The sequence below is a fragment of the Ursus arctos genome, unplaced genomic scaffold (genome assembly GCF_023065955.2).
Source record: "Ursus arctos isolate Adak ecotype North America unplaced genomic scaffold, UrsArc2.0 scaffold_23, whole genome shotgun sequence".
NCBI lineage: Eukaryota > Metazoa > Chordata > Mammalia > Carnivora > Ursidae > Ursus > Ursus arctos.
Genome location: NW_026622908.1, coordinates 38,131,887 through 38,149,700, shown reverse-complemented (window position 1 = coordinate 38,149,700; position 17,814 = coordinate 38,131,887). Strand labels below are relative to the sequence as shown.

At 57.0% G+C, this 17,814-nt stretch overlaps 1 protein-coding gene across 2 annotated transcripts; it reads right to left on the bottom strand.

Moving 5' to 3' along the window:
• Positions 1–1,030: 1,030 nt before the first annotated feature.
• On the bottom strand, positions 1,031–17,547 carry MS4A10 (membrane spanning 4-domains A10). 2 transcript variants are annotated; one of them, XM_026487667.4, is made up of 8 exons: positions 17,431–17,529; positions 12,401–12,667; positions 11,900–12,019; positions 10,768–10,824; positions 9,363–9,494; positions 8,184–8,294; positions 5,875–5,993; positions 1,031–1,151 (listed from the first exon to the last, which is right to left on the bottom strand). In XM_026487667.4, exons 1-7 carry the CDS (start codon positions 17,464–17,466, stop codon positions 5,892–5,894), a joined length of 825 nt encoding a protein of 274 aa, XP_026343452.2. In that variant the 5' UTR covers positions 17,467–17,529; the 3' UTR covers positions 1,031–1,151; positions 5,875–5,891. The 2 variants fall into 2 exon arrangements, with proteins under 2 accessions (XP_026343452.2, XP_026343451.2); XM_026487666.4 differs by lacking the exon at positions 1,031–1,151 and adding an exon at positions 3,158–5,224 and having other exon boundaries at positions 17,431–17,547.
• Positions 17,548–17,814: the final 267 nt, after the last annotated feature.

The window sequence follows — 17,814 nt, the reverse complement described above, 5'->3', positions numbered from 1 at the left end:
CGTGGGGGGGGGGCACAGACATTCAGTCCGTAGCAATGATTTTTATCTTACCTGCTGACAGTGGATGCTGACCCCTGTGTGCAGGGGGTTCCTGTATTTGGAAATTCCCTTTGTAATTGCACAACTGCTTGCTGCTTCCCTCACCCCATGCCATCTTGCCCGGGCTGTTCCCGCCACCAGGAGCACTGTTCCTCCCTCTGAGGCCCAGCGCGACAGACAGCCCGTCCTCCTACAGCACCTCCTGACTGCCCTGTCCGGCTGATCCCACGACACCGGCCCTATTGTCCCGAGGTCACTGTGTAGTCCCGTATTTACTTTCGCTGCCAGAGCCACCCCACAGGGGGCGCCTCTTCACCTCTGCTTCAAGGTCGCATATCCAGACTGCAGTCTAGATGCTGCTGGGGAGGTGTTTCCTAGATGTGACTGAACCCATAACCGATGGACTGTAAGTAAGGGAGAGGGTCCTAGCCGGTCTGGGTGGGCCCGACTCAGTCAGTGCAAGGCTGGACGCGCAGAAGTGAAGCTTCCCTCGTGGGGAGGAAACTCCCGCCGTGGACGGCAGCTGTAGACAGCACCCCGGAGCCCCAGCGTGGCCCACCGACCACCGGCTCTGTGCTTGCCTGCCCAGCCCCCATAACCGTGGAAGCCAGTTCCTCGCGGTCAGTCTCCATGTGTGTCTCGCACCAGTCCTGACTGTCTGGCCGAGTGCTGACAGGTAACAGTGTCCAGCTCCAGCTCATAGTAGGCAATTTGCTGCTGAATGTGTGCGAGGCAGCAGGAGTGCTGGGAAGGCAGTGGGGAGGCAGGGAGGAAGGGGTGGCTGCTGGGGTTGGGGGGGAGAGCTGAGCGGTGGCTAAAGGCCATGGCCTGGGGAGAGCCCTGGTCAGCTGGGACCCCGGTGCCTCAGGCCTCAGCATGCCCTTCCCCGGGTCCGCGCTGGGCAGCCTTCAGGCCTCCGCTAAGACAACCTCCAAAGGAGAGGACCGATGCCCCGTATTCCCGATCGGGTCCCCATCAGTCCTCACAGCACTTCCACCAGTGACACGTTTATTGGTGTGATCCTTAGTGCCTGTGGGACCCGCTGGAGCCCAGCGACAGAGAGCCTGGGGGCTGGGCTCTGGCTGCTTGAATCTCTGTGGATTCATCTCCACCTGCAGCAGGAAAGAAGGAAGGAAGGGAGGGAGGAAGGAAGGAAGGGAGGGAGGGAGGGAGGGAGGGAGGGAGGGAGGGAGGGAGGAAGGAAGGAAAGAAGGGAGGGAGGGAGGGAGGAAGGAAGGAAGGAAGGGAGGGAGGGAGGGAGGAAGGAAGGAAGGGTGAGCACAATGCTTTCATGCCTCCATGACCTGCCTTGAGCACAGGGTGTGGCAGGGGTGGGGTGGGGGGAGGAAGGACGGGGCTTTGAGGCTTCTCCTGATGCTCCCAGGGTAGGGATGGGGTAAGAGTTCGAGGGATTGTCCTCTAGATGGGAGGACACTGTAGGTTGGGGGAACTTGGGGTGGTGGCGTCCAGTTGGATGCAGACAGCTGCTGGCCTCATCCCCCAGCCTCCCAGGGAAGGAGGGGGAGCATGTCATGGCAGTGGGGCAATGGCTCCAGACCTGGGCTCCAGCCTGACCTCAGTCTAGGCCCTGCTGAATGACCTTTCATACACCTGGGCCTCAGTTTCTCCATCTGTCGCATGAGGGGTTAGGGAGATCATCCATAAAGATTCTTCTGGTATGAAAGTTCTATGAGACCCAGAGGTAGAATCCCAGGTTCCAGGGCCCAGGTGAACTTTCAGCTCAACCACACAGTGGAAACCTGCTTCTTCCTTGTCACTGCGGTGGGGTGAGGGTTTCCAGTTGCCTTGCTTCCCAGACTTCAATCATTCAAGCCTCACCCTCACAATTTGTATATATCTACCTGTCTTGTACCATTATTTATTTATTGGGTTCCTTTAAATGGACCTTCTTTTTAAAACATTTTTTTTCAATTCAATGATTTTTATATATGCACAGAGTTGTGCAATGATCACTACAATTTCAGAGCATTTTCGTCTCCGCTTGCAAAAAACCCAGGCCCATCATTTCTTTGTTTTAACTCGCGCATGTCTTCTAACAGCGCACGTGTCACGATCTTAATTGGGAAGCCAGCGTCACTTGCTGTAAGTAGAAGACAGCCATAACACTGGACCCAGGACAAGGAGCAGCGTGGTTAAGTTCTGGCCTGATGCCGTGCCCGCTGCTCTCGGTGGAGAGACAGCAGCTGGCATGAGAGAGGTGTTAAAGATATGACAGTCCCAAATGGAGACTTTCTCCCTAAAGAAATCCAAGAGATTGACGGGAATTGAAGAGGAGTTACCCCCCCACATACGTACTGATATCACTTGTTACCATGTTCTCACATCCTATATCGTTCACCGCATGTCTACGCTTCAGGGAACACGGAGTCAATACTTTCACATCCGTGGTCTTCTCTGACCCTCACAACCACTCCGTGAGTCAGGAACGACCACTCCCATTCTGCAGATGGGAAATGGAGGCTCATTTCTACAATGAGTCAAAGGTACAGGAAGTTTTTAGCCCAACGACCTTCCAGTCCCCTGAGCATTGCCCTCTCCCCCACCCTGACCAGGACCCTCTGGGTGTGCTCATTTCTCGGGAGGCCACCGCCCACAAAGCTGGTCCCTCCCCAGGCTTGGGGGTAGTCAGTGGTGTCCTCACCGGGGACAGAAAGGCCTATCTATGGGGACCCGGGGGACTGAACACTCTGGTTTATTTGCCCCAAGGCCACCTGGGCACCAGCATCTTGAGGCCAGATGTGGGCTGTGACCCCTCGCTCCTGTTGGCTCATTGTCGCAGAAACCTAGCCCGCTGGACCGCACTGGGAACCTGAGAGGGATTGAGGCAGCGTCCCCCAGTCCCTGAGCCCATGGATCCCTTTACGGGCTTGGTGACCCTATGACCCCTGGCAACGTTTCCAGTTATTCTTCACTTATGCGTGCATACGACAAAGAAGAAACTTCAAGTAAAAAAAAAAACTGAGTTTACATCATTGTCTTCAACATAGCACATCAAATTCGTGTTCACTGTACTTGGGATTTACATCTCCGCGTTCAGCTCTTGCAGAAACACCAATTTTGACATTTTCCTATTTAATAAGTGATGTGAACTGTTCTGTTTTCGTTTTTAAAAAAAAGGTTTCATTTATTTATTTGAGAGAGAGAGAGTGAGAGAGAGCGAGCAGGACAAGCAGACTCCCTGGGGCTCGATCCCACGACCCTGAGATCATGACCTGAGCCAAAATCAAGAGTCGATGCTTACACCAACTGAGCCACCCGGGGGCCCCTGTTTTTTTTTCTTTTTCTTAAAACAACAACAACAACATTTGTAAGAAAAGGCAGGTATAAAGACTGACAGAAACAGTGATAAGCCGTGACAGTGACCCCCATGTCTGGAATTACTACTGAGGGACAAGCGGGGCCCGGGGTCCGAGACGTGACGCGGTGAGAAGGCCCCAGCACCGCCGTTGGGCAGTTCTCCCCAGCGTTCACCCTGTGTTGAACCAAGCCTCAGGGTCACTGCCAGGTGACAGGAAAGAGGAGGAAGGGGGGCAAGTGAAGGGTACCGAGAGGAAACAAGCAGACATTCCACAGACAACTGTTCTTTTCACAAGAAAAAGGTGGGAGGATTGTTCTAGATTAAAAGAAAGCAAAGTGATGTGACAATCAAAGGTAATGCATGAAACTGGATTGGATCTGGGTTAAACCGAAAATACAGTAAAGGACATTTTTGGTCCCATGGGAGAAATTTGAATATGGACAGCATATTAGTATTACAGAATTATTTTTAATTTTCTTGGTGCCATGATACTTTTGTGACTATGTAGAATGCCCATGTTCTTAGAAAAAATGCAGGTGGGAGAATATGGGGATGAAGGGTCATGGTATCTGCAACTTACCTTTACCCGGTTCAACAAACTAGCGTATATACGGATGTACGTGTGTGTATGCGCGTGCACGTGACAGGTACGGATGGAGAAAGGAAGCAAGTGTGCAAACTTGACACCTGTCTCATCACTGTACTATCCTTTTCATTGATTGATTATCCAAGCAAATCACCACCCTAGTACAACGTCCTATTTTACAAATGAGGAAACTGAGACCCAGTGAGGCATGGGGCTGAGCCAAGGTCACCGAGTAACTGACGACCAAGCTGGAATTTGCACCCAGGTCTCCAGACAGCCAAGCTGAAGTTCTTTCCTTCATGTCCCTTGTCCTAAACATTGGTCCTAAACATTGGTGTGGCTTTTGGCTCCCCGAGGCTCCCTCCGAGCCTAGCGGCTTCTACTCTGTGTTCTGCTCCAAGGCCAGCTGCAGCCTGCAGGACTAATAGACCAGAAGCAGAGAGAAGGGGCTACGGACAAGCCAGTGATCGAAACCAGAGGTGACAGCCAGGAGTGGCGACAAGGGAGGAGACAATAGGAGAATTCAGACCACCTCGAACCCTGGGGATATTCAGAGTGCCCTTGATCGGGAGGGCATCTCTACACACAGGGATTGTCGAGGGCTGCCAGCCCGTACAACCGTGAACCCAGGCTACCACATGGCAAACAGCCTGTCTGGGAGGACGGGGTGCCCATGAGCTTGAGGGCTGACTCTGCCATGCAGACCGTGTGTAGTGCTCGGACGGGGGCAGGTCTCATCTGACCAGTGACAGCCCAGCCCCCGCAGAGCAGGCCTATCCTATAACCATATCGGGTGCTGTCCGGAGGCAAGAACTTCAGTTTGGAGCCAGAGTGCTCAGGTCCAAATTCTGGCTCTGCCACTAACCAGCTGGGTGCCTTGAGGCAACTTGCTTAACTTCTCTGAGCCTGCGTGAAATGGGGAGTAACAGAACCTATATCACAGACGGATGGGAGGGCCAATGACGCCAGCATTGGGCCAGAGCCAGTAGCCCAATAAAGATTCACAGAGCGAGGGCTGCTATGCCCCAGGGAAGAGAGTCCGGGCAGAGGAAGAGCAAGGGGATGGCTCAGCGGCAGGGGTGGGCCTACAGGGTCTGTAGAACCTCAGGGAAGCCAGGGCGTCTGGAGCAGATAAGCGAGAGGCTGACGTCACAGCAGCAGGTGGCAAGTGGGTGTTGTTTTCACCGTGTTTACACTGGTTTTGTGCGTAGCTTCTTTTTATGGAAAGTTATTGGCTTCCTGTTTATTGCAGATACAAAGTACCCCTCCAAAGTGATACACTGTGAAAAAAAAATCCATTTATGGAAACACAAGAGGAATGGAGCACAGTGCACAAATAACAGAGACGGCAGACTGTCCTGGGAGCAGTGCCTGCAGGAAGGAGAAAGGCAACCTTCCGCTCTTGACTTATCGGCAGGAGCCGCCGTGGACTGGAGCCTGCAGGTTCACAACAGCGAATCCTGAACTTGACTCTATCTCAGAGGAGGGCAGATGGCTTCATCCACATGCCCCCTCATGGTACAGATGGAAACACTGAGGCCCAGGGAGGCAGGGAGATGCGTTCACAGTTTGCTGGGAAGAACTGGTCCCAGTTTTTGTCTGACTCAATGCCCCAGCCGCTCCCCCACCCGGAATCCAGGGATTCGGACCCAGACTCCCCTCTGAGTCCACACGCTCCCCGTGTGCCCACCACTGACTGGAGAAAGCAGACCGGGAGGGGAGAGGGTGTGGAGTGGGGGCCTGGGGTCCTTCCTGTGCCTGAGGGGGTGGGGACCATCCCCACCTGGGCCACCAGCATGGGGCAGACCATTCTAGCAACAGCACCGTCTGCCCCTTTCTGGCAGCTGCCCCCTCGGACCTGGTCCATGTCTGCGCAAGAAGGGGCCAGGGGGTGAACTCTGACAGTCTGGGGAGCCCAGGGCTTCCATACCTCTGCTTTTGCTCGTCTCACATGCCACCTCGAGTCACGTCCTCATAAGATGGGGGAGGACTCGTCGACCACAGCCTGAATCCCCCTGGAGCCTCAGCAACAAGGGACAATTCGTCCTTCTGCAAAAAAGGAGCCCCCGCCCCTGCTGGTCACATTTGTGGAGCAAGTGGCCACTTACAAAGCACTGACCCATTGGCTCCCTTGTCGGCTCTCAAGGTTCCCATGGAGATGGGGAACCGGAGGCTCAGGGAGGGACTTTCAGAAGGCCGCCGTGGGCCTCTCCACCTCCTGTCCCTGAGGAGGGAGCGGGGGAGAGGCTGCCCGGGGGACGGTGGACCCGCCCTCGTTCTGGGGCTGCCACCAGTATGCAGGGCACACTGCCCCCCCAACCCCCCATTGGATTCCTTGACGGGGTTGGGCCAGGGGCTTGGCCGGGGTCCCTCCTAGCCAGAGCACACTCTAGGGGCTTGCTCCCCATGTCCCCAGGGACTGCTACCCTGTCCTTATCCTGGTTTGTGATGAGGCGGCTGCAAGGCCCATCACCGGCACTGTTCTCTCAGACAGAGGAGGCCACAGAGGCCTTCGGGGGAGGCCCGGCTTGGCCCCTCCCTGCTCTTGTGACCGTGGGATGTCACGCAACCCTGCTGAGCCTCCTTCTTCCTGCTCAAAATGGGAAAGCAGAACCTGCCTCCCTGCCTCCCAGAGTGGCCGCGAGGTTCCGGGAGGTCCGAGCCAGGGTGGTAGGGCCCCCAGGGATGTCTGTGTCCTCGTCCCCCACCCCGTGAATACGGCAGGCCATGGCAGAGCAGACTTAAGGCTGCTAATCAGTGAAGGTTGAGATGGGAGATTATCCTGGATTCTCTGGGTGGGCACGCGGACCCTCCTGTGGAGCCTCCGGCTGGAGAGCAGCCCCGGCCAGCAAGGCTGGACGATGTTAGCCCCGCAAGACCCAGTCAAAGTGCCGGCGTCCAGAACCGTAAGACCACACAGCTGTGTCTTTTTAAGCTGCCAAACTTGTGATCATTTGTTACCACGGCAACAGGAAGCCTCGACAGCCTCCCCGCAGCGTTCAGCGCAGTGCCTGGAGGACAGCAGATGCTAGGAAGTGAGAGCAGCTCTTGCTAATTCCTGCAGCGGGTGGGGGGCCTCGGTCTCCCCATCCTGAGCAGTGGGAATGGCCATGGGGACTCAAGGCCTCTTCCAGCTCTCTGACGTCTTAACGAGAAGATGTCCTGCCAGACAGCCAGGCCCTGACAAGGACACCCAGCTCGGGGCCACCGCTCCTATGTGTGCCGTGCAATCTTGTGGACGGACGGCACCGACTCGAAACCAACAGGAGCGTCGAACTCGCAGGATCATGGGGAGTTCGGAGCCCGTGTTTTTATAGTGCTCTCAAGGTCAGATTCTAATAGGAACTTTTCTCTTTTACAGAAATGAGCTGAGAAAATCACATCTGGTCAGGGTCACTGGTGTGGGGAGAGGCTAGTCTATTCCAGAACACATCTGGCCCCCGCCTGCCGTTCTGCCAACCCCACGGGCGGACGGGCCTGGCCGTGGGTTAGACACACCTTGGACTGAGTCCTGGATTTCCTTACGGGCTGACTGGCCTTGGGAAGGGATGGGACCTGTCTAAGCCTCAGTGTACTTATCTGTAGGATGCGGAAGTAAGTACCCACCTTGAAGGCCTGTTGAGACAATTAAGCTAAATCAAGTTATGGGGTGGGTGGGTTGGTTGTTATTGTTGTTGTTTTTCAAGTTATATTTTTCAAAAGTGCTCCTCAGCAGGAATGCCCCATAAGCCTGAAATGCTCTGTCCCTTATGACCCCCTTCACTTGCTTCCATCACAGCCAAACCCCACAACACACCATAGCTCTCCGGGCCTTCCCTGTCCCGTCCCCAAGCCATTGTCCATGACCTTGCGTCTGCTGGAAGTCACTTCTCCCATCCTGTCTGCAGGTCGGAATCCTGCCTGGGGCATCCACCCGTCTCCCCGCGAGAGCTCTGGGGGCCTCAGGGCCAGAGAGCGGGCGGGGGGGGAGGGGCTGCTGTTCCGAGCGCCTGGGGCGTTTTCTCTTGAGTGGCTCTGCAATTTCCACCTTGAATCGGCTTTCCCTCCCCTGGGCCTTGTCTCCCTTACCCCCCCCCCCCCCCCCCCCCGCCTCGGTCTGTGGCCCCACTGAGTAAATGCTCACCACACGACAAAGGAGTGAGGGACTCGCTCCTCACGTGCCCCCACCTGCCATCTCCCTTCCCGAGCCCCGTGTCCCCACCCATCTCTCGAGGGCTGGTGGCTCCAGTAGGGCCTCACCTCTGCAGATGCGCAGTCATTCCGGCACACTGCGACAGTCGTGGAGCCCAGCAGGAAGAACTCCAGGACCGTAAAGCAGAGCAGGGCCACCTCCAGCCTCTGGATGTGGACCTGGAGGGGGTGGGGGAGACGGAGACAGGGCGAGGCCTCACTGGGTATCTGCACCCTTCAGGTGGGCACAGCAGGAGTCCGACCCAGCCAGCAGGGGGTGGTGGGGGCTTCAGCTGCAGGTGTGCACTGGGGAGGGCAGGGTGGGACTCTGTGGGTCTGGGACCAGGTCTTTCTCAGTCGCTGCTCTACACCCCCTGCCTGGCACCCCTGGTTCCTCAGTGAGTATTTGGAGGGCTGGAGAACCTCGTGGGTCTCTGGTAAAATTGCAGGTGGCCTTCAGTGTCGTCTCAGCCAGCCCCACTTAGATGGGGACACTGAGGCTCAGAGAGAAGGAGCATCTTTTGTAGCTGGGGAGGAGCTGGGCTTAGGACCACCCTGCAGTGGGGCCATCTCACACGGCCACACATGTGTGCGTGTGCGTGGTGGAGGCTGAGAAGGAATAACCACCCATCATGGTCAGGAACCTGGCCCAGGGACCCGCAGCCGCCCGCAGAGTGTCTGGCTCCACCTCTGCTGAAAAGGCACTGGGCTCGGAGTCGCAGGCCCGGCTTTGCGTCTTCACTGCACCCTTGACTTGCTGTGTGGCCTTGGTCTATTAATGTAGCCTCTCTGGACCTCAGTGCTCACCCTTAACATGGTGGTAACAGAGTAGACTTGGCCCAGTCTGCAAGGCTGCTGTGAGGCTCGCCCGTGATGGGGTCACTGGGGCTACGATGTTTAAAGAGACTCGAACAGTTCTAGATTGTGGTGCTGAATTTGCTGCCATCTTGCCGCTCAACCCCAAACAGGCCCTTCTTCCTCTCTGGTCCTCAGTTTCCCATCTATAAAAGTGGGACTGGGCTCACTGACTCTAGGCCTCGCCCAGCGCCCTAACGCTGACCAGCGAGACGCCAGCACCCCCTCTGCACTGTGCCTCAGGAGAGACGGGGTGGGAACAGACTGCCTGGGGGTCCTGGCATCTGTGCCTGGGCTCTGGAAGGTTTCCCGAGAGCCAGAAATGTCCTCTTGGCCAAGCCCCAGGCAACACCTTCCTGAGAGCGAGAGGACCCTCGGGGCGGGGGCACTCACCGTGCTGCTGGGGTACGGTGTCCAGATCGGGAAGTCAAAGGGACTCTCCAGAAAGAGATCTTTGGCAACGACAAAGAGGCCAGCTAGCACGCAGAAGCAGCTGAGGGCATGTGCTATCAGGCAAAGCGTCTTCTACAAGCAAAAGTAACAGTCACAACCATTGTCCAAAAGTTAGAGACCCAGACCCAGGTCCTGTGTCTAGGCCTGCCAGGTGCTTGCTCTGTGACCTCAGGAAAGACTCTGCCTGTCTCTGGGCCTGAGGCTCCTCATTCAAACATGACTTAATCATCCTGGCATCAACTATGTCACCTGGTCAGGGACCGGACCCCCAAATGGCGCCTCACCCCTTCCCTTCCCTACAGCCCTGAAGGTGCCCCATCCTCACACACTCGGCTTCCTTCCCCACCCACCACGTCCCTGAAATGCCTCCCTTCATCACCATCTTGGGTTAAGCATTAGTCCGAGGGCCTCTCACCAAGAGCGAACCCTTGTAACGGGGAAAGGCTCTGACATACGGAACCTCTACCAGAGCGGACCTCTCGGCTGCGAGGACGTCCCATGATCAGGCACAGGGAGGGAGAGGCTTCTGGCTGTGAACGGGGCCCAGCCCAGGAGGAATGGGCAGGTCTTGGCACCCCCTGCCTCTGCTGGGCAAATGGCACAATGCCGTCCTGCTCTCTACTCCTCCCTAGAAGGCCGGGGACAGCCAGAGCCCAGCCCAGCCTGAGGGGCACAACTGTGGGCCAGGCCAGGCCTTCTGGGGCAGAGGGCGGGCCGAGGCCTTGAGGTAGGAGGGGTAAGGATGTTCCGTCTGGCCAGTCTTGTGTTGGTGTCCACTTGGGCCTACCCGGGCCGCCCGGGGCCGCTCCAGCCCGCCTGAGCTAGAAATGCTCTGACACCAGAGTGTATGGGAGAGACGAGGAGATGGGTAAGCCGTGGGGACAATCCTGGGGACGCAGAGGCCAGCCGTGGCAGGTCAGGAAAGACTGCCAGGAGGACGGGCGTGTCTGCCGAGTTTTGAAGAATGATCAGGTGTAAATCAAAGCCGGGAGAGAAAGTGCATCCAGGAGTGGGCAGGGTGCTTGGGCCGGGGACAGCACAGAGCAGGGTTGTGTCCTTCAGAGATAAGAAGCACATGGAAACCCAGCTGCGGGCCATGCCGACCTGCTGATGCTGAACATGAGGACAGAACGGGGGCCCAGGAAGGGCAGGGGGTGAGGGGCAGACCTCGAGGACCTGGGGACCCTTCTGCTTGAATGCCCTCTGCTGTCCAGAAGACTCGTGCCTGCTTCCAGCCAATCCTGGAGAAGTGCCTTCCAAATCCCCACCCCACAGGCACAGATGCCTGTCACAAAGCTGACCCGGGCTTGGGATGGAAGGGAGTGACCTCAGTGCCCCAACTTACCAGATAAGTCTTCGAAAACAGCTCTACCACGATCACCAAGATCCCCGAAATGAGGAACTGCAGGCCAGATTTGAAACAGTCGTAAGAGAGGGCGGGGTTCCTTGAAACCCACAAGTTTGCTTTCTTCTGCCTACTCTCTAAGAAAACCAAACCCCCGGTGGCTGGCTGGTGGCAGGGCACCACTCCTCCAACGAAGGAGCTCCCCCTGACTGCCCCAGGCCCCACCCCGGCTCGCTCTGGCCATGCTGGTCTTCCCCGCGCGCACAAACCCCACACTTGGGATTCTGCTGCGCCCTGTACTGGATGCCCTCCCGGCCCCTCCCCCAGCCCCAGTTTGCTGGAAACAATCCCTCTGGGATCAGCTACCCTATCTTCTCCACTCCCACCCTTTCTCCAGTCCCGAAGCCTGCAGTTTGGACCTTCATTCTGAGGTCCCTGGTGTATTTCTGCTATGATTCCTTCAGCTGTTAGAGGAGTGGCCGCTGGGTGCCAGTCCCTGGGGACCACAGGAGGAGCCGACACTGCATGTGGAGACAGGCCCATCACTGCGCACCGAAAGCTCGGAGCTGGGGACCGTGGACTGAAGTGACAGCGGGGGGTCAGGACAACTGCCCGAGAGGGCGCCGTGGGAGCTGGGACTCGGTGTGCGTGCAGGACTCCGGGGGACCCAGGGTTGGGAGCCTTCAGGAAACCATGTGCTCTGCTCTCCTGGCATCTCCCATCCTGGCAATGGCCTGGAGAGGAGCCACACCTCACACGCCTGTGTTCCCGCAGACCCAGCCTGACAGTCTTAGGCACCAGCGTCGGGTGGCTGGATCCACAGGCAGCCTGGCTGCCCGGATGCCCGAGCAAGATGGAGTCGGCCCGGCTCCTGCTGGCCCTCCACCTGCTGGGTGCCCCTGCTGGATTAGGGGAGTGTGCAGAGAGCCCGGGAGTGCTCCCCTGGGATGCAGACCCCAAGGGGCCTCCTGGGAAGGACTGAGGACACAGAAGCAGAGGCGGGGGGACTGGAGAATGGGGCTTCCCTCCTAGTAGCTCATTCTGACCCACCTGCGTCTGGCACCAAATGGCAGGGTGCCCCAGGCCTGCCTGCTGACTCCCACATCCGGCCCACGTTTTGGCCCCTACTCACAGAGGCAGCCCCCCAGAATGGATACCAAGACTTCAGCACCACCAGGTGAAGACTCTTGACGGTGGAGACGAGGCAACCCCCAAAGAGCGAGCACAGCAGAGCAATGACGACATGGAAGGCCTGGGGCGGGAAGGGAACAGGGAGCCAGTGCTGGGGGCTGGGTGTCAGGGAGGAGCCCGGTCTGCTTCCCCGCTTCCAAGGGATCCTGGTGGGTCTGCAAGGAAGGACTGGCTCCTTGGAAAGGGGGATCAAGTGATTGCCCCTTCCCCTGGGGTCCTGCCCGGGCCTCCTGGGGTTGGTGGGGGGGGGGTGGCGGAGGGAAGAGGAGGAAAGGGGAGGGACTTGTGTTGAGGACTTCCTATGAGTGACATGGAGCCAGGTCTGGTGCAGGTGTAGACAGCCTCTCCCACCCCTCACGGCTTTTTCAATCTAGCAGGAGCGGTAACCCCAGCCCTCCCTCTCCAGGCTCCACCCCTGGGGTCCCAGGAAATGGGTACTCACGCCCAGCAACTTGAGAAGGCTCTGTCTCTTCCTGGGCCGCTTCTGGTACCAGGCCGGAGGCGGGAAGGCAGGCAGGCTCAGCTGCGGGGGCAGGCTTATCTGGCCAGGCTGGGTGGGGTCCTGGGCCTGCCATGGTGGGAGCTCCTGGGCCTGCCATGGTGGGAGCTCCTGGGCCTGCCATGGAGGGAGCTCCCTCACTTCCGGTCTGGGAATCACGCCGGCTGCTCCATAGGCTTCTGCTGTCAGGAAGTGGGCCAGGGACCTTGGCTGTAGGAGAAAGAGAGAGGCTGGGTCAGAGCCCATCCCATTTCTGGGGCTCGTGCCTGGGTGAGACTCAGTGACTGTCGCCTCTTCTCCCTGAGCCACGGCCTTCCAGGACAGGCTGCCCTGTCCAGTAACCCCTGAACCTGATTTGACGTAGAATAACCTGGCTTCTGGGCATGGGGTGAATTGGCTACTCGAGGCCTCTGTGGCATTGCAGGGACCTCATTCTGTCTGGGGAAGAAAAAACGGTCAAACTTCCCAGCCACTGCGAGACAGAAGACATCCAAACTGGCGAATATGGTGCCTCCTGGGTTTGGGCTGTTGGGGAAGAGGAAGGAGGGAAACTTCTGTGGAGGACCCGCCATGAGCCAACGCTGAGCCCAGAAGTCCATATTTACCAGTGAGTCAACATTTACATGCATTCTCTCTCTTCTTGGCAGTGGGATAAGCATTTTACATTATCTGATGTTACCCACCTCCCAAACCTCTGAGGTAACTACTGTGCTTGCTTCCATTTTGCAGATGAGGCCCAGAGAGGTTAAGCCACTTGCCCAAGGTCACACAGCCAGGAAATGACTGGGCTGGGACTCAAGCCTGGCAGACTGGCTCTGGGGTGTGTGGGCTTACGTCCTCCAGGCACTGCTGCCTCAGTGAATGAAAGGAAATGTTCTGGATGTTTTAACAGGCATGAGAAAGAGGTTGAGGGAAAACTTTGCAGGGGACAGAAAGCCCCACTTGCTGAGGGGCCTGGTCACTATGTTGTACACTGAACTGGGGCACATAGAGCTTGGGGGCTGCCTGGTGACTTCTAGTGAGAAAAGCTGACCTTTCCCAGGGGAATCGAGGTGGGATGGGTTGGGAGAATAGGGGAGCCCGTTTATGGAAATCGAGGTAGGAGACAGTTCTCCATGGGGATGGGGTTCATGAGCAAAGTGAGTGGGCTGTCCTTACCTTTCCTGGTAAAAAGAAAGGGGGAGCATATTCCCCTTGGTTTTAATTCCAACTGTATGAATTCAGGAGGTCCCATGTGAACACCCTCATTTTGCAGTTTTCCTGCATGGAGGAGGTAACAGTAGCAGGCGAAAGAGCTTCGGGAGCCTGGGAGGGACAGGCGGCGTGCATAGTTAAAACCCAGACAAGGAGGAAAGGAGGGGACAGGGTCCGAGGGCCAAAGGGCCAGACAGGGCCTCACATCTTGTGAGCACTGGCTCTGAGCTAGGCTGACCTCCCTCAATCCCCGGGAAGTTGGCTCCATTCTTTAGAAGAGGAAGTGGAGGTCCAGTGAGGTCCAGGGCCTTGACCAAAGTCACACGGCCAGAAGGGGCCTGGGATTTGGGACTGTGTGTGGTCTGACAAGCTGCTGGGCCCTCTGCTAAATGTCTCCACTGGCCGTAGTGACAGTCCCGATCTAGTGGGGAGGGAGGCAGAGGGGCTCCAGCAGCTGAGCCCAGAGACACATTGGTGCACGACTCTCTTTTCTGTGACATGACCCGGCTGTGCTTGGAAGTCCGTCCTCTTAATTCCCAGCATTTCAGGGCCCCTCTGACATAGCCGCTGGACCCACGGATGCAGTTAGAGGCAGAGGCCTAACCAGGTAGCCACCGGCTGCAGCTAGACTTCTCTGGTGCCCCTGGGAGGACAGAGCCCGCCCCTGAGCCTCGACACCACCGGAAAGCACGACAGAAGGAAGACTTGTGAGCAGAGGGGTCTTAGACGGACTAGGTTATCCAGGGAGATAGTGAGCACTTGGTCACTGGAGGTGTGCCATGGGCCTGGGCTTTCACTTTCAGAATGTGACAGCGGGAAGCATTTAAATATCCACTCGGGAGCTGTAGTCAAGAATGCAGAGTAACCTTTCTCAAAGTGTGTTCCACGGAACACGGGTCCCAACAGATCAGCCGCAGAAGGGTTCCGTAGTCAAATAAGTTTGGGAAAACCTGGATATCAACCCCCCCCACCACCACTCTTTAGCATAGTAAAGGTCCTGAGAATTCCTGCAGAGGAGTACTCTATTTTAATATTAAGGGCATTTCCCAAACTTAATAGGCTGTGGAAGCTTTTTTCTGTTGCTTCTACAGTTGTTCTGTGGGGAACACTTTTGGGCACAGTGGCCTTAAAGGAACAAACTTCTGGTTCTAGGGGTTTTTTGGCCTTCTTTGCCCTCCCTTTGGCCTTCTTTGCATATGGTGGTGGGGGTAGGGATTGGACTGTGATCTCCAGAGGCCACGTCCAACTTTAAACAACTCTCTCAGGGGACAGGGAGCTGCTGCAGAGCTGTCCTGCCACCAGGAGGGAGGGGTGCTGAGGGCGGGGCTTGGAGAACCAGAGGGACAGCCTGTCTGCCGTGAGGTTCCCATCTTCCGAGGAGGGGAGGAGGGCGTGAGCTCCAAGTCCTTAGAAGACATACCCTGTTGCCCCCGCCCTCTGTTCCTCCAGAGCCCCGGGCAGGGCTGTGTGGGGTGGAGGTACGCTGACCCCCGGGGCGGGTGGCCAGAGACCAAGGACAGTGGGAGGACTGCTCTTAGCCTTGGCCCCTCCCCCATCCCTCAGCCAGCCTGGTATCCCCAGGGAAACCAGCCAGGGCCCAGATTCCCTTTGGTCCATCAGCTCCTGGAAGGCAGGGCCAACAGGGACTGAGCTGGGGGCCCCCTCCAGCCCCCAGCAGAGTGGACACGTCATGAGCGTTGGACACGGGCAAGGCTGGCTCAGATCCTGGCTGTGTTCCTGGGAGCTTGGACCTTGGGCAGGTTGATGATATCTCACTATCTCCTTGTCACATGGGGGGTGGGGTACTAGTGTCGCTCCTGGGCACAGGGGAGAGGGTGGGGTGTTATAAGGATTGAGTGGGATAAGGTCTGCAATGTGCAGGACCTGGCAGGTAGCAAACACCCAGCAGACATCAGCCTGCCACAGGCCTGCAATCCCCCACCCAGCCGCCATTTGGTCCTCACCCATTCCTCCCTTAAGACTTGACCCATCCTGGGCGCCTGGGTGGCTCAGTCGGTTAAGCCTTTGGCTCAGGTCAAGATTCAAGATCCTAGAGTCTTGGGATCGAGTCCCACATTGGGCTCCCTGCACAGTGGGGAGTCTGCTTCTCTGCCCCTCCCCTGGCTCAGGCTCTCTCTCTCTTTCCTCTCGCTCACTCTCTCTCCAATAAATTAATAAAATCTTTTTTTTTTTTTTTAAATACTTGACCCATCCTGTCCTCATTGCCCTCAGGGGTGATCATGGGGGAGAAGGGGTGTGAGAGTTCGGGGCTCCTGGGGAAGGAGGGAAGGTGTGGCAAGGGAGGGAGAGGACCGGGTGTACTGAGCGTACTGGCTGGTCTGAGATTCATCCGTGGAGTCTCAGCTGAACGCCACAGGGACCCCAGCAACAGTGAGATCTGACAATGGAGGTTTGTGGTCGAGCAGATAGAGGAAACGTGAGGCCCTGATCAGTCTGTGCTGGGGAAGCCTAGAGGACAGGGCAGCTTCTGAGGGTGTGTGTGCATGCATGTGTGCGTATGTGTGTATGTGTGCATGTATATATGCGCGCACATGTGTACATGTGCATATGTGTACACGCACGCGTGTACTGTATGTACATGTGAATGTGTGCATGCGTACATATGTGTACATACGTGCATGTGCGCATACATGTGCATGTGTGCAGATGTGTACATGCGTGCACATGTGCACATGTGTGCATATGTGTAGACGTGTATTCATGTGCATACACCAGTGTGCATGTGTGTATATGCACGCATATGTATATATTCGTGTGCACACACTGGTGTGCTTGTGTATATGCACGCACACGTATGTACATGTATGTACACGTGTATGTGTATTCGTGTGCATGCACCGCTGTGCATGTGTGTATATGCACCCATGTGTGTATGTGTGCATGTGTGTGTGCATGTGTGTATTCATGTGCACGCACTGGTGTGCATGTGTGTATATGCATGCATGTGTGTGTGCATGTGTGTCAAACAGAGACAGGCAGGAATTGAGAGATACTGAGTCACACAATGTGACAAGGGGCTGGTGGGAGGCTGGGGGTCATCCCTAGAGGATCGGGTTTTAGTGGCTGCCAGTTAGAAAATAGGGGAGTGTGCCCCCCCCCCTCCAGGGGCCAGCAGGAAACAGAGGCCGCGCTCTGGGGTGGAGTCAGGAGGCCTGGACCCTGCGTGGTCCTGGGCAAGTCCTTTCCCCTCTTTGGGGCCTTGCTCCCGTGTGCGTGTGTGTGTGTGTGTGTGTGTGTGTGTGTCTGAGTTTCTGGGATTGGAGATTGCAATGGAAATCGCTGTGACCCCCTCCCAGCTCGCAGCAGATGGGCTCTAGGTAGTGTGTTCCTCCCTGAGGTAGATGCTCCTGCTGCCCCCCACTTCCCATTTACTGGGGGGTGGGGTGCCCATTGCCAGCTGCTGTAATCCTTGGTGCTAAGGGCTCCTAACTGCTCCCTCCTGGGGGTTTAGTTACAGCCCCTCCCCCCCAGCCTGCAGCCAATCACCGACTGGCACAGGGCACGAAAGGACAGCCCCCTGGCTGCCAGATGGGACCCAGCCTGTGCTACTGAGCACCGGCTGTGGCTGCCGGTGGGATCAGCGAAAGCTGGCGTCAGCTGAAACCATCTCTGTCCTTCCTGTCCTGCTTCGCGCTGTTTTTCTCTTGAGAGCACTCCCTCGCAAGCCAGTTGCCCACCACCCTCCTCTCAGGCTCTGCTCTGATAGAATCTGACCGAAGACACGCGCCTCCTGGTTCCTGCTGTGGGGGACCACTCACCTGGCCCTGGGACCTCCACTCGGAGCTTGCAGCCATGCTCTGGCCCCGGGTCCCGCCTCAGCCCCACAGACGCGCACCGAAGATCACAACATCCTTTGACGCTCGACTTTGGATCTTTTCCCTCCTGGCCCCGCCTTCTGCTTCAGGCCCAGCAGCCTGTGAGCTGAGCGGTCAGCATCTTCCCCACCCCCCAAGCCAGGCAGGTGGAAATCTTTGCACCCACTTTACAGCAGCAAATTTCCTTGGACAAACCACACCTGTCGACAATTCCATCTGTTTACAGCGCGGGACAGATGATGTGAAGATGATTGCAAATCTTTCGTAGACTCCCAGGTTGAGTCTTTTAAAGTATCTTTCTAATTTTGCGTCATTTCTGACATCTCC

Coding starts and splice junctions, on each gene's coding strand:
- MS4A10 (XM_026487666.4), bottom strand. CDS start 17,466: ATGGCTGCAAGCTCCGAGTGGAGGTCCCAGGGCCAG. Junction 12,668..17,430: donor AGTGGAGGTCCCAGGGCCAG/GTGAGTGGTCCC, acceptor TTTCTCCTACAG/CCAAGGTCCCTGGCCCACTT. Junction 8,295..9,362: donor CACCGTACCCCAGCAGCACG/GTGAGTGCCCCC, acceptor CACCCCCTCCAG/GTCCACATCCAGAGGCTGGA.